Source organism: Phodopus roborovskii, unplaced genomic scaffold (assembly GCF_943737965.1).
Source record: "Phodopus roborovskii unplaced genomic scaffold, PHOROB, whole genome shotgun sequence".
NCBI lineage: Eukaryota > Metazoa > Chordata > Mammalia > Rodentia > Cricetidae > Phodopus > Phodopus roborovskii.
The window spans coordinates 32,783,430-32,798,371 of NW_026126540.1; the positions used below are offsets into that span (position 1 = coordinate 32,783,430).

Consider the following 14,942-nt stretch of genomic DNA (forward strand, 5'->3'; position numbering starts at 1 on the left):
ATGAAAGTGAGGAGTCATCAGAGCTCTCATGGCAGCAGAGGGCCTCAATACAGTCAGACAGCAGTGGGATTAGCTTTTTCTTCCAGCTGCTGGGAAAGGTGCCGGTGACTGGCTTTCTAGCACAAAGAAGATAAACACTGGCCAGATTTCTAAGCACCACCAACCTCTGTGAAGAGCATAACAGAACTTTTATAGGACCAGAAGATAGTACCAAAGAGCCACCTAAAGGGTATGGGCAAAGAGATTGCTGAATGAGAAGTCACATAGCCCAGAGTCCTGACATCAGCTGTGTGGGTCCTTTGAGAACCTTGAATCTCAGACCCACCCATGGTACAGTGCTCAGCCCCAGTCAGCTCATCTGCAGGGAGCAGGCCGACACTGTGGCCAGCTGAGCTCATTGTGAGGATGGACCGGACAAGCTCCACTGCAGCGAGAAGGAATCCCATACAGCGGCTACTGTTTTCAAGGGCTTGTTTTGTGTATCCTAAGCACCAAAGTTGTAGTCTTCTTCATTTTAAATAATGGGGACCTGAGATTCAGGAAGGATGCTCCAGCATCTACCAGCCACAAAGAAGGCAGAGTGGAGATCTCGACTCTGCTCCATCCCAGCTTGGACAAACTCCGTATCAGTCTGTGGCTGATGAAGAAAGGGGCAAAAAACGAAGCCTTAGAGTTAATGAAGGTGGGGAGGAGGGGTCAGTGAGGGAGGGGAGAAGAAAAGAGAAAGAAAAATGGCAGGACACTGGTAGGAAACTCAAAATGTTCCTGTAGGAACTGGAAAACTTAAAAAGAAACTGACTTGAAAATGATCACTGGTTCTCCTGACTCTGGTAGCCCTCAACCTGGGACCTGGAAAGGAAAATGAGCAGGGACTGCTATGGTCCTTTGTGTCCTGGGTTAGTGGGAAAGTGAGTCTCTGTGTCCCTGACTGGCAAGGACATGTGGGCATGGTGTTGCCAGGACTGGGCTTCCAAGAGGACTTAGAAAGGCATGCAGAGAGTGTGCTGGTCTCAGCGGATCAGCAAAGCCAGCATGGTTGCCCGGAACTGAGCAGCACAATGTCCAAAAGCGGCATTTTTGATGCCCTAACCTCTCCATCACCGCCTCTTGCTCTCTCTTCTCACCGGCCCCCACCCCTGCATGAGTTTCCCTCTCTTCCTTGACCTTTGGCCCCTCCTTATTTCACTGTGGTACAGTATCTTCATTCTCACCCTGCCCACCACTGACATACTGTAACACTGTGTGGACAAATCCCTCAACAGTGTCATATCTGACTTTTTTTTTTATTATTATTCATTGCATGATTTATTTTTAGCCTGAAACAACTGCATCCTAAAAATGGAGTTCTTAATGAGACAGAGGCTGGGAGAGCTATGCAAGGTATCTAGGGCTTGGCCTCCCAGCCTCCTGCCTGGCTCTCGCTCTTTGCGCATGTGTGCGTTAAGCCTCCACAGACTGTCCTGAGCCTGAGACTACACTGCAGGACCTGAGGAGGTGAGCTCAGCCTCTTTGCTCTCTGCTGGTCTCAGTGAAGCCTCCAAGAGTGTCCCATCCTGTCGCCCATGATGTCTATTCTGGGGACCGAGAAACAAGATTTTTCCCAAATGAAGCGAGCTCCCCTGCTCCTGCTGGGGGTTTATCTGCTGTCCTTCAGCAGGGCAGAAGAGGGGCTGAACTTCCCCACGTATGACGGGAAGGACCGAGTGGTCAGCCTTTCGGAGAAGAGCTTCAAGCAGATGTTGAAGAGATATGAACTGCTGTGCCTCTATTACCATGAGCCGGTGTCTTCAGACAAGGTCGCACAGAAACAGTTCCAGCTGAAGGAGATAGTGCTGGAGGTGAGTGAGTGAGTCAGCAGCCACCTGTCTGAGTGAGCGAGAGAGCCCGTGTGGCATTTGACAGGGATGTGGGAACAAGGGCACGGAGAATGGAGACCACATCCAGAGGTCTCCTGTGTTGTAGTCTCACATAAATGAAAAGTTTTCTTTCTTGTTGTTTTGGCTGCAGAAGTGAACAGACTCTTAAAGTGAAAGGGAAGGAAGGGGTTACACATGGACCCTTCTTTATCCAGGGAGCTGTGTGATCATTGCTTAGGATAAATAGCAGAGGCTCACTCACACTGGCGTGTGGAATCAGAGTAGGGCAGGAAGATGGGGGCCCCAGAGGACAAGCTCCAGGAAACTGATCTGAAGTTCTTCCTTCACATGTCCTGAGGTGTCAGGGGTTCTAGTCCCACCTGTCTGCTTTCAGAATGTTCTATTGCTAACCATTGGCTTAAAGGAAAGTGGGGGGGATTCTTACGAGTTTGTTCAGTGAGCTCATTCCCCATGCTTGTCTCCATGCTCTCCCCTGGATCCAGAGAAGCCAGGGTCCTCTGACCTTGTCCAGAAGGACAGTGACACTGTCACTTGCTTGGATATGTGCTTCTCTGGGCTGAGTATTCATTAACAGGCAGTTTCTTTTCTCAGAAAGTTCTTGGTGTGAGTTGAGCTTGGGGCCGATGCTGAAGTCATTTCTTATTTTATCTGTATTACATGACCTGTTGGTCACCTAGCATGGGGCAGGTGGCATTTCTAATCCTTTGCAAGCACCACAGAAAGTTTCTCTGCAGCTCCTCCTGGACAGCTAAAGGCCACTGACACTTCAAGAATGCCCATGCTGCCAAGAGTCCTTCTTAGTCCCCATGGCCAGGTCCGCACACAGCTTCAGGGAGGGCTGCTTGAGAATCAACCAGGCAGGACTTCCAGGACACTCAGGCTAATCGAATAATAGTATTAACAAATTTACCACATAAAAATCAAGGAGATTTAAAGTCTCAAAAAAAGACTATAATAAAAATCCAGCAAAACCACCTGAAAACATCAAAATGACATTAAAAGATGAACAAAGCATTTCAGGATTGAAAGGGCCTCCTGATCAGCCGAGAGTGCTGGTGTTTAAAAATACCTCCACAGCCATTATGTTCTTCCCAGACACCATCCACCCTCAGGGGAGAGTGGTGGTTTTGCCCCTTCTGTTGGCAGCATGTGGAGGGAAAGGGGTCGGGGGGGGGGGGCTGAAGCTATAGAAATGGGAAAAGCCACAGGTTGGAAAAAGAACTGGACCAGAGCACACCTGCTGCTTAGCCCATTAAATGGGAACATTATCATTTCCATTGCCAACTGCCATTCTCAGCTACCTGGAGGCCATCTCAGGAACTACGTTAACTGAAATCATAAAGATTCTTTCTATTGAGTAAGTGCATCGCTGACTAGTTAAAACCAGACTTAGAAGAACCTTACATGGCCAGGATACAGTGACAACCAGTTTTAAATACCTGTCTTATTAAATAGCACATTTGCATACAATACTGCAAGGATATCCCCTGTGAAGATTTAGTTCTGGGGCCCCAAGAAAAATCCTAAGAAGGGACTGCCTTGGGCTCCCACCCTTCCAGACACTGCTCCTGTGAGGGTGCTGAGCTAGCGGAGATTGATGAAGGGAAGCTGAGCACAGGGTCTAGCCTGATGCTTCTCAGGGAAAATTAAAGGAAAGGGAATATAGGAATGGCTACCAGGAACTCTGATGTAAGTTCTAGCTCTGCCCCTACTGGGCATGTGAGCCAGGGCTGATAACTGTTTCTTAGAGCTCCAGTGACTTATCCATACATATGTGAAGATAAAGAAAACCCACAGGTTACGGGGGAGTCGATAAAGATGGTGGCTTATGGAACACTTGCTGGGGAGTGACTGTTGAAAGCACTTTGTATATGTTAGCTAACTTAATCCTCAGTCACAGTGTGAAGTGGGTATGGGTACTCTCTCCAATCCACATGGGAGACGGAAACCCTTAGAGGCCACATTACCCAATGGCGCACCACTCATTTTAGTGAGGCTGTCTGAGATCCTACAGCCCCTCCATAGCATTTCTCCTGAAGTCAGGTGGTGTGAAGCATGCTGCTGGCTGCACTATGCAAGGTCCTGTCAAGTACCCTCCATGAACAGAGCCATCCAGCCCCAGGCCAGGCCTTGGGGTCCCAGCTGAGTGACACTGAGGCTGAGGAGTGCTGGGTCTAGGAGGCAGGTCTCAGGAGTAGCAATCGGCCTGGACCCCCTGGGAAGGCCGGCAAGGGGTGCACTTCTGTTGAGACAGCTGTCAGACTTTCAAAATACAGGACAAAAGTATGGCCTCAGAAGTCCAAGGGTGCCAAGAGGAGTAGATGTGAGGCCCCCAAGTTTTCTTCTTGGTCAAAACCACTAGTTTGTTCTTGCTTTCCTCATGGACCTCAAAATTAAACTTAGAGAGAGGTCCTTCCGGCCCCAGGGCTGTGGCTATTTGGTTCCATGGGACAGTACTGTCTCAGCCATGACACACAGCTCTGAGGAGCCCAGATTCCTGCCCTTCTAGTTAGTGGTTTAGGGAAGTAACCCTGGGTGACTTAGAGCACACAGACATTCGCAGCAACAAAACACAAGTTCTATATTGCAATCCTTTGGGGGGGGGATGCTTGGATTTTTTAAGCTATCCATTACCCTTTTCAGATTGTTGCCTTAGTTTTAAAAGCCAATCCCCACCTATCAAACTGATCACACCTTCCCATTCCCAGGCGGAAACCGCTGGGGACGCAAGGACTGAAGGACAGGAATGAGGAGCTTATCACACAAGGGCCATCTCATTCTGGCGTGGCCAGGAAAGAGGAAAAAGCCCCACTGCCTTTGTGTGGGTACATGGAAAGTATGACCGGGCAGAACTGGTTCATGCAACGAGTAGGAATTTCCCAGGCCGAACAATAAGGGGGAAAGGGGCAGAGAGAGGAGGGGAGCACCTGACAGCTCTTAAATATCTTCTGTGAGCTTTTCACTCAAGGTTGTCCATGGGGCCTGGCTACCTTAGAATGGGTTTTTATTCCTCCTTGGTGACGTTCCTCTGGAAGAGGCAGTCCTTCAAAGGCCTTAGCAGCATGCACCCTCCCCCCCCACACCCCCACCATGGCAGAGTCTGAACTTGGTGGAGAGAATGAAGTTTTGACCCGAGAGACAATGTGGTCATTTAAGGGTTAACAGGAAAAAGCAAGTGAACTGCCACCAGGGGCTTGAAGCTTGAATGTTGCTTTCCAGTCTGAGTCTAAGTGCCCAGGCCTTGGGTCAGAGCACATGTGTGCACAGTGCTGCGTGGGCATTCTATACATGCTTGTTGGGCAGAAGAAAAGCTAGCACTGGAGAGAGCCCCGGCAATCTTCTGGGTTGTCCTGAAGACCTCGTTTCATAGATGTGGCTGTTACTGGGGTTGTTAGGGTCAGAGGCTTGGCCCTGAAAGCCCTAACAACCTAGGCACAACCACCTATTCTCACTAGTCCACTGAAAGCGACAGGCAATAATGAAAAAAGGAAAAGGGAGATCTATTCATTGTGGCCACGTTAGGAAGAGGAACAAAGGGATTCAGTGACCCCAAAGTCCATCTTTGGGTCCTGGCATGAGGTTTAGGTTTAAATAGAAGGCAAGAGGTAAGAGGTATGCATAGTTGAGCACCCGGGGTCCCACCCTCATCACTGACTGAGACCCAGCCTGGGCTGCCTGCAGTTGTTAGAACTCTGTGAAATCTCTTCCTGAGACAGAGGACTTTCCTATGACTGGTGCCAGACTTCAGTGTTTTCCCTTTTCCAGCCTGAGGCCCCTGGGGGAATTCCAGTTTCCTGGGGCCAGTTGTTTCAATTTCCTGGCAGCCAAATAGAAGAGCAGCAGGTTCTCTTCGGAGCATGGTTACATGTCCCTCCATTAAGTAGATGGTAAGCTCACTTCCCGGCTGGGTCCCCTTATCAACCATGTAGCACAAGCTTCTTTAGAATTAAATATATATATTGAATCTATAGAAATATATATATATATGAAAGTGTATATATAGAATATAGATAGTATGTATATATATAGTGGATGAAGGGTGCCATTAAAAACCATCATAGCCAAGTGAGCATGGTTAGTATTCTGACATGCTTTCGGTATTTTCCCTATGCCTAAACATGCATTTTCAGTCAGGATTACAGCATTTACAATTTTCTAACTTATTCTACATCACTAAATAGTTTCATGTTTGTAAACATATCAGCACCAGCATAGTATTCCATCATATAGCTATACACAGTTCAAAAAATCATTTTCCTATTTTCAGAGCCTGGCACAATTTTTTAAAGTGTTTTTTAAAATTGGCCTGCTTAGATTTTCAAACTTTTGATAAACATTTTTGGTGCCTTGTTTGTTTGTTTGAGACAAGACCTCACTTTATAGCTCTGGCTGTCCTGGAACTCACTATGCAGACCAGGCTGGCCCCAAACTAACAGAGATCTGCCTGCTTCTACCTCCTGAGTGCTGGGATTAAAGGCTTGTGCCATCATGCCCAGTTTGAAAATTCATAAGAGCATTGAATTTTTAAATACATTTTTTTGCCATTCACATATTTTTTTCTTCCATAATGATGTATGCCCTTCCTCCATTTTTCTTTTGTGTTGTCAACATAAACTGCGAGAGTGGTGGCTTTGTGTGCTGTCTCTGTCCTGTGGGGTAGGAATAGCAGGTGGAGAGCAACAATAGACCAACCCACAATTGAGTTGTTAAGTGGTGGGATGTCTCAGGGATTTCGCAGGCAAACTAATGCTTTCAAACATGAAAATGAACATTGTAGATCTATGGATAGACATATCCATCCATTCGCAAGTATGTATTGCTCTCAGCAGACACTGTTATCTTTTGTGTGATAAAATGAGTGTGGGGGTAGGTATGTGGGTGACGAAAGACCAATGTCTTTCTCATCATGAGCAGTCAGGACTGGTCCATCTGTTTTGGGTGAACTGGGTCTCTTGGATGGGCAAGCAACCTCAGGTTTTGGTACAAAGACCTCATCATTTAAGTAGTCAAGCACTGGGTTGACCAGTTGCTTTGGTGGCTTCCTAAGAGGCTGTCTCAGGGGTCTAAGGTTTGGGGCTGCTTTTCAGCATTCCTTCTAGGAACATACTTGCGCTGATTGCTTAAGAAGTTGCCTTTTGAGAAGCTATGTTTGCCATCTCCCCCAGTGTCTCCATTGTTATGAGTAAGTTTTTCCACCACTTGGTCTGGGCCCACTGCCACACCAGCCCCAAATGACACACGGAGATGCTGTATTAGATATAATTCTGTTGGCCAGTTACTAGTTTCTTATTGACTGGCTCTGTCTTAAATATTAACCCATTTCTATTAATCTAAGTACTTCCATGTGGTCTTACCTTACCAGAGAGAGGGGCTGGCATTCTGTTCTCTCCATCCTCCATCTTGGATCTCCTCCATACTATTTCCTCTCTCCTCCTCCTCTCCTAGTCCCATCTATCTGGCTTTCCTATTGGCCAACAGTGCTTTATTCATTAACCAATAAGAGAAACATATTTACAGAATGACACCTCCCATCACTCCATGGGATCTCTCATGAGAATAAATGGACATTAAATAGTATACTATCTAGATTCTTAGAAATAGCCTATTTTAGAGCAAGATGGGTCTTGTGATATATTAATTCAAGACTTCTGTGGGACTCAACCAGATATCCTTGGTATCTCCCATTGACCCCCTACCTCATGGTTGTAAAGGTTTTCCCCAAAGAGAATAATATGCAAGTCTAAGGAGTGTTGCCCCTTTTGAGATGTTTTTCCTAGAATTGCCTGGATTTCTGAGACCAAATCAGAGGGTTACCTTCAAAGTACACTTAGGGAGGACTCAGATATTAGCTGAGAAGAGATGACACAAACCTGTTTGGCTGCTACGCCTTACAATTCCTTTTCTAAGAGAGATGTACCATGAACCATGTGAGGACAGTGGGGGGCATATGGACGTGGGGTATGAAGATGCTATGATAGCCAATGGGAATCATGCAGAAGTAGCTCAGAGCACATTGGAGAATGTTCTGTAATGTGAAGCTAAGTTGTCCTTCCATTTATGCATCAGGTAGTCATCTTACCTTCAGAGACAGATAACACATGGCCTTTAGATCTATGTTTATGTGTCACTGACTTAGTCAATGTCCTATTGTGATGAGACATCATAACCATAGCAACTCATTTTAAAAAGTATTTCATTGAGGCTTGCTTACAGTTTTAGAGGTTTGATCTAATATTATGGTAGAAAACATGGCAGCATGCAAGCAGACATGATGATGAAGAAGTAGCTGATGGTTTTATGTCGGAATCTACAGGCAGCAGGAAAACAGTACCACTGGGCGTGGCTTGAGCATCTGAAACCTCAAACCCCACTCCCAGTGACACACTTCCTCCAACAAGGCCACACCTCCTAATCCCTTTCAAGTAGTGCCCCTCCCTGATGGCCAAGCACTCAAATATATAAGCCTAAGGGGGTTATTCATTTTCAAACCACAATCATCTTATCAAAGAAGTCATCTCCCTGCCCATCTCTATCTCTATCTCTATCTATCTATATCTATATCTATATCACCTCCAAGACCCTTCTACTTTTTCTACCCTTCTTATTTTTTCCATAGCACTTGGTGACATCTTGCACGTTGTGTGATACTTTCTACATATAGAACGTGAAATCTACAAAGTTCAGGACTTTGTCCTAGTCTACAGGTTCCAGCATGTAGATAGGGTCTGACACTTGGGTACTCTGCAATATTTTTGAAAAAAAATATTGAGAAGAATGAGAAGGGAAATAGTAGGTACTAATGAATATATTGTGAGCCAGTCCCTTTGCAGAGGCCCTGGATATACTAGTTTATATAATTCTGGTAATCCCACAAATGCAGAGAAGTAAGTTGGAGAGTTTGGGAAAAAATTGTCGAAATCACAAAGCTATGAAATGACAATACAGAATGAAGCAGGATTTGAACCCATACCTACTTGGTTCTGGTGGCATGTTCCTCCCACTATACAAGTGACTGGCTGAAAGGGATAGTTTCAGGTTTGTAAGCAGTACTGAGTTATGAAAACACATGCTCTGGATTTTCACCCACACTTAGCAATGCTAAATTGTACATCTGCACTCTGTGTGGCTCCTAAGCAGCTACTGTGTTTAAATGGGCGCAAGCTTAACACCCAGCTAGACTTTAATGAATAAACGATGATGGGTGAATGGATGGATAGGTGGAGAGAGGGAAAAATTGAAAAGGAAAGGACTTGTACAAACATTGTCTCTATTGGAAATACATTTTTTTCTTTATTTCTTTTTAAAATTACCCAATTTGTTTGGCGAATGGGGGGCTTGTATTTTATGTCATGATGCATAGGCCAGGGAGCAAGTTTTTAAAGATTATTTTTTTCTTTCTACCATGTATGTCATAGGGATCAAACTCAGGTCATTAATCAGGTTTGGTGGCAAGTATCTTTACAACCTGAGCCATCTCTTCAGCTCAAGGCTTTTTGTTTGCTTGCTTGTTTTGTTTTTTAAGACCAGGATAGAGGAAGAGGTTGAATTTGTAAGATCCAGGGATCTGTGCATTCTCCTTTGCTTTCTCACGCTGAAATACTGAACTAAGGGTAAAACATGCTTTTGTTTGTTTGTTTGTTTCCCCAAACCGAGGGACTCTCAGTCCCACGTGTATCTGTGCACACAGACAGAAAGCCCCATGCTTTTTAAGGCTGACCCTGCATTCCGAGCCTACTTAGCACTGGCAGCGGTCCCGGTGGTTGCTCTTCCAAACCCCAAGGCAGAATGAAGTTGCTGGAGTCAAGTGAATCTACAGATGGACTGATGTGGGACTACTGGACAGAGAATAGCAACACACGAAGGACTCAGGGATTTTCTCCAACTGCTCCCCGCCCAAAGACAGCCCTCTTCAGCCTCACACCTGCTCCACTCTGAAAAACCCAGATGAGGTCAGCCTTATTTTGGTTTGGCTTTGAGAAGGAGTCCTCACACAGAGCCTGTGCTGTTCCAGGAGAAGCATCCCCCCTCACCCCCGGCTCCTGTGGAACTGGAGAATGGGCCTTTGCTAGGCACTTTATGTATTGCAGGTGATCTTGGATGAGGAAAGAAACAAGAAGTGCTATCAGGGGAGTATGGGTTCGGTTGACAGTAGTTAAGCCTTCTCTGTACAGAATTAACCAAGAAGTGAAGATTTTACAGATGCAGGGCTGGCTGGCAAGATGGCTCAGTGGGTAAGGGTGCTTATCTCATAAACCGAATAATCTGAGTTTGATCCCTGGAACTCTCTGACCTCCACACTCATACCATGACATAGGAATCACATGGCACATGTACCCAAACATACATTGTGCACGTGCAGTAATAAAAATAGTCCTACCCTGTACATCAGAGCCAGTTCATCTCGAAGCATCTCCACTTGGGATAGACACACTCCCATGGGCACACATTTTTAAATGGGGCCATGAGCTACCATGACAGCCAGCACCATGGAAATATGGTGAGGACTCTTAGAGTCTTAGCAGCAAAAGCAAAAAAGACGTGGGATCTCCTGGAGAAATTGGGACGCTTTTTATTCCCATCACCAGGTATGCTCTCTTGCAGTTTGCGCTTTGCAGGTTGGCATGGGACATGTCACATGGCATGGGACAGTCTCAGTGCACACCTAATATGACTTGCTCTCCCTAGAAAGCCAGTTCAGCACGAAGTATTGGCATGTTTGAAGATGCCTCAGAAGGTTCTGTGGGATCTACACTACATGCAGCAGGCAAGAGTTATCCACCCAAGCTGTTTCTGTTTGGAAAGCCTCTCAGGAAGGGATCCAGCACACCATCTTGCCATGCAGTAGGCTGGCGAGGCATCCGAGTGCCCAAGGTGCTCGGTTCCAGGAGCTCCCTCCTGCTGCTGCGTACCAAGCCAGGCACCCTCTCCTCTCCAACATCTGCTGTGTGCTGGGATGGACCCCTTCCCCACAGCCATCCTAGCTCAGAATATCAAGTTATCAGCTGGCCACACAACCCCGATTTACCTATGAAGCAAACTGAGTTTGAGTCTGTGTTTTAGCAATGTGGCTGCAAGAGGGATGGGATTCCCCAAGGCTGAGTGCTTGTTTTGTGAAATATTCCAATGGCCATAATATGCACTTTCTTTCCAGGGCATCTTATAATGGTTAAACAGACACAAGACACATACAAAGTGACCCACATATGTTTGGTGCACAGTTAAGGACTGCTTTTGAACTCACCCATATGTGACATCCCATAAAACCTCCCTCCCTCCACACAAGCTAGTTTTCCATGGCATCTGCTGTCCTTAGTAGATGCTATCAAAAAAAAATTCTAGTCAGAATTTGTTGTTGTTTTGTTTTGGGGGACAGGGTCTCACTATGTCACCAGACTGGCCTTGAATTTACGATGCAGCTCCATCTGCCCCAGCTTCCTGAGTTCCAGGACCCAGTCAGGCTCGGGTATCTCATAAAGTTCAGCCAAGCAGAAACAGACTTCTGCTTTTCGATGCGCACCATAGGACAGAGAAGTCCAAGTCCATCATTTCCATCTGGGAGGTCTCTCCATGGGCAGGGGACCCGCTCCTCCCTGTTCTAATGAAGGATGATACCAACCAAGAGAAAGTGAAACCAAGAGAAAGTGCCCCCCCCAAAGGGATCAGGGCACTTTGGGGTGCTCTCTCTCTCTCTCTCTCTCTCTCTGTCTCTGTCTCTCTCTCTCTCTCTGTGTGTGTGTGTGTGTGTGTGTGTGTGTGTGTGTGTGTATGGGCTGCAGGGGGCCCTCCTGCCACACTGCATCTCCACAAGCCCTTGAGAACAGAACAGAACTCTGCTAAGAACATTAGGAAAGGACATGACCTAGTCCCATGTTATTAAATAATTAATTAATCTATTTATTTATTTAGTTAGTTATATGGTACTGGTGATTGAACCAGAGCCCTGCTTGCACTAGGCAAATGTTCTATTACTGTGCTTCCTGCCCCAAATTTTTGTTTTTAGGACTCTGTGTGTGTGTGTGTGTGTGTGTGTGTGTGTGTGTGTGTGTGTGTGTGTTACTGGGAATTAAATCCACTTGTTTTTTATTCCATGAAAGGCTCTTGTTAGTGTAAAATGGATAAACAAAAGCCCTGACCTCCAGAGACAGCCTCCCTCATTCTGTCATCTTGGATATCACCCAAAGCTGCTCAATGAGACTGTGTTTATGTGCTAGAAGATGTGTGGAGCAAAGGTTCTCACTGTATGTGGGCCCAGGGCCACCTGCGTGGGATCTGATCAGAAATGCCCACTCAGGGTTCCATCCCAGACCTGCTACATGAGAAGCTGTGGGTGGGCTCCTTGGGCTATGTTAGCACCAGTTTTCCCTGCAAGAGAGGCACATGTATGCTTGTGGTCAGGGCAATCTTTAGAATAGGGTTTGCCCTGTACTGGCTTTTGCAGGAAATAAATCTTCACTAAACTGTTGCATACAGGTTGTGCCGGCAACAATTGGCTCTTGCTTCTCTTTTGAATGGAAACTCGGAGATCAAGGAAGCTGTATCTTTCTCAGCTCACAGCTGGTCATCAGCAGAGCCAGGGTGTAGCCTCAGGTCCCTCTGATTTCCTCTGCAGAAGTAGGTTGAAGTGGAGGAGGCTTAGATTCCGGAGCAGTGTCAAGGTTGGGTTCTCAGTAGGGTTGTTTAAAAACCATAGATGTGGACAAATTGCTTAGCCTCTTTGTTACTCCATTTTCTCATCTGCAAAGCTCGTTCTTGGGAGACCTTCATGAAGATTCCAAAAGGTAATTCACATGAGGCAGTCAGTGTTATAGTTGACATAGCAAATACCTACTTAGCACTGTCTTTTAATATTTTCATTTAAGTGTGTGTGTGTGTGTGTGTGTGTGTGTGTGTGTGTGTGTTTGTGTTCATGGCATGTATGAAGGTCAGAGGACAACTTTGAGGAATCAGTTGTCCCCTTCTACTATGTGGGTACTGGTGATCAAATTCAGGTTGTCAAGTTTAGTGGCAAGTGCTTTGCCACTGAGCCATTACACTGTCCCCCTAATTGGTGTTTTATTGCAGTAGTTTTATAGACTTTTTATCCTGGAGGGGTACAGTGCACACACCATCCTTAGGACCCTTGCTTTAGCACTGAGTGGAGTCATAGTCCCCAAAGTGCCAATAAAATAAATCAGTAGCCCCCACCCCCACCCCCAGCACTTTCAAGGGCTACCCAGCACCAGCCTCAAAGGCTTCAGTAACTGCTTGATTCTCATAAATAGCTACCCTCGTCCCCAGCCAGCCTCCTCGGTGAGCATAATGTGTGCCAACTGCCAGGCTATACATAGCCCAGGCCTTGCTTGAGAGTGGCCAAAAGTGACAGGAGATACCAGAGATAAACGCGGGCTCTCGGGTTTCAGGGAACACAGTTTTGAATAGTTTGACATGTTGCCAGATGGTATCAGGGAGGGACAGGGAGAGCGGATCTCTTTGGCTCCTGGCTCGCTCGGAAAGAACAGCAGTGCAGCCAGGGTGTATTGGTGGCTGACCTGAGGGGTATTGTCTTTGGGCGGAGAGCTTCAGGATTCCCCTCAAGCTCCTTAGTTTGATGTTTGCAGATTCTTGAGTTTGCAGAAAAGCACAGCCGCCTCCTTTCAAGTGTCCTGACGCCTCCCATCCTCCCTCCAACCAGAAAGGAAACTCCAGCCTCTCCTCACAGTGTCTTTACCTCTCCCACTGTGATACATTCTATACAGGGACTGGGAGGCACACACAGACGTATCAGATGCTCTGTCCCCTGAGGCCCAGGGCAACAGTCAGGCGGCAGGGGGGACTTGCTTGTGCACTGACTTCCTTTCATGGACAAACTTCTGGAACAAGCAAGCCACACCTGCTCCAGCCTGTCCTTGCCACCCACTCGACTGTCTAGTTCCCTGCACTGGCTTCTGTCCCAGTTTGCCTTTGCAAGGTCATCCATGACTTACCAGTCCAGAATGGAGACCTGTTGGGGTCCTGCCCCTCCTAGACTTCCTGTGACACTGGGTCTCAGTGACTTTGAACACCACAGTACGCCTTTCATGGCTTTCAGCTTCTGAGCAGTTTCTCCTTACACAGGGTAGGAGCTTCTTCAGGCACCTGTCTCCATGCACCTGCATCACACGCCGCCAACATGGCCAGCTCTGGCCCAAGGTCTTCTCATGCCCCAGACCCCCAAAGGATCCCACCTCTCACACCCTCAGCTCCTTTGGGTAGCTTGAACACCTTCTGTTCCGTCTGTTCTGAGAAGCTGACCCCACCTCTGGGACATTCTCCCGTTGTTATCATTTGTCCTTTATTCTGTTTCCTGGCTGGGGACCCTGAGTCACCTCGTGGTCCCTCTCCTTTGTTCTCTCCCAAAGGCCAAATAAAAGCTGCTGGGTCTCACTGGGACCCCACTCACACCATCCACCATATAGGCTGCCGCTTCTTCATGGTCCCAACCTTTGCCTGAGACCAGAGCCATCTCCCAATCAGACCACACACCTGCCTGCCACCTGGCTGTCTTCCCTTTCCATACCCTTTCTCTGTCTGTTCTGCATCGTCAGATCTATCCTCTCTGAACTCAGATCAGTCTCTTTGTTCTACTCAACTCTGAATCATAACTTCCAACCATGGTGTCCAAAACTTCACTCTTTTCCTTAGACATCTTAAACATCTTAGTAATCTTAAACAGACCCACAAAGAAGAAAGACCTGCCGTGAATGTGGGTGGCACACGGGACTCCTTTTAACCCCCTCCAAATATAATTTGCTCCACTAAGCTAGCTTGTTCTGGCCCAACCCTTGACGTGTCCACCTTCAAACCTGTGCTGACACTATTTCTTCCCTGTGGATGTACTCACTCCTTCTGCTGTCCTGGCCCATTGTCTCATTGGCCTCTGCTCTCACAAACAATCTCCCTTTTGATTGGTTCATTTAACTTGAGGCACTAATTTGGGGGTCAGCTACTCTCCTGGCTTCTAGAGGAAGCGTGGGGAGAAAGGCAGACAGACACATGGCCTTCTGGGTTTAACACCAGCAAGAGAGAGGGAATAATCATAATAATCAT

At 46.8% G+C, this 14,942-nt stretch overlaps 1 protein-coding gene across 1 annotated transcript in view; it reads left to right on the top strand.

Moving 5' to 3' along the window:
• The first annotated feature begins 1,544 nt into the window (after window positions 1-1,544).
• Window positions 1,545-14,942, top strand: part of Casq2 (calsequestrin 2) — a 58,096-nt gene continuing 44,698 nt past the window's right edge. Inside the window, exon 1 of the mRNA XM_051198735.1 lies at window positions 1,545-1,838. Coding sequence (XP_051054692.1) covers window positions 1,563-1,838 — 276 coding nt within the window. The 5' untranslated portion in view covers window positions 1,545-1,562. The remainder of the gene's footprint in view (window positions 1,839-14,942) is intronic.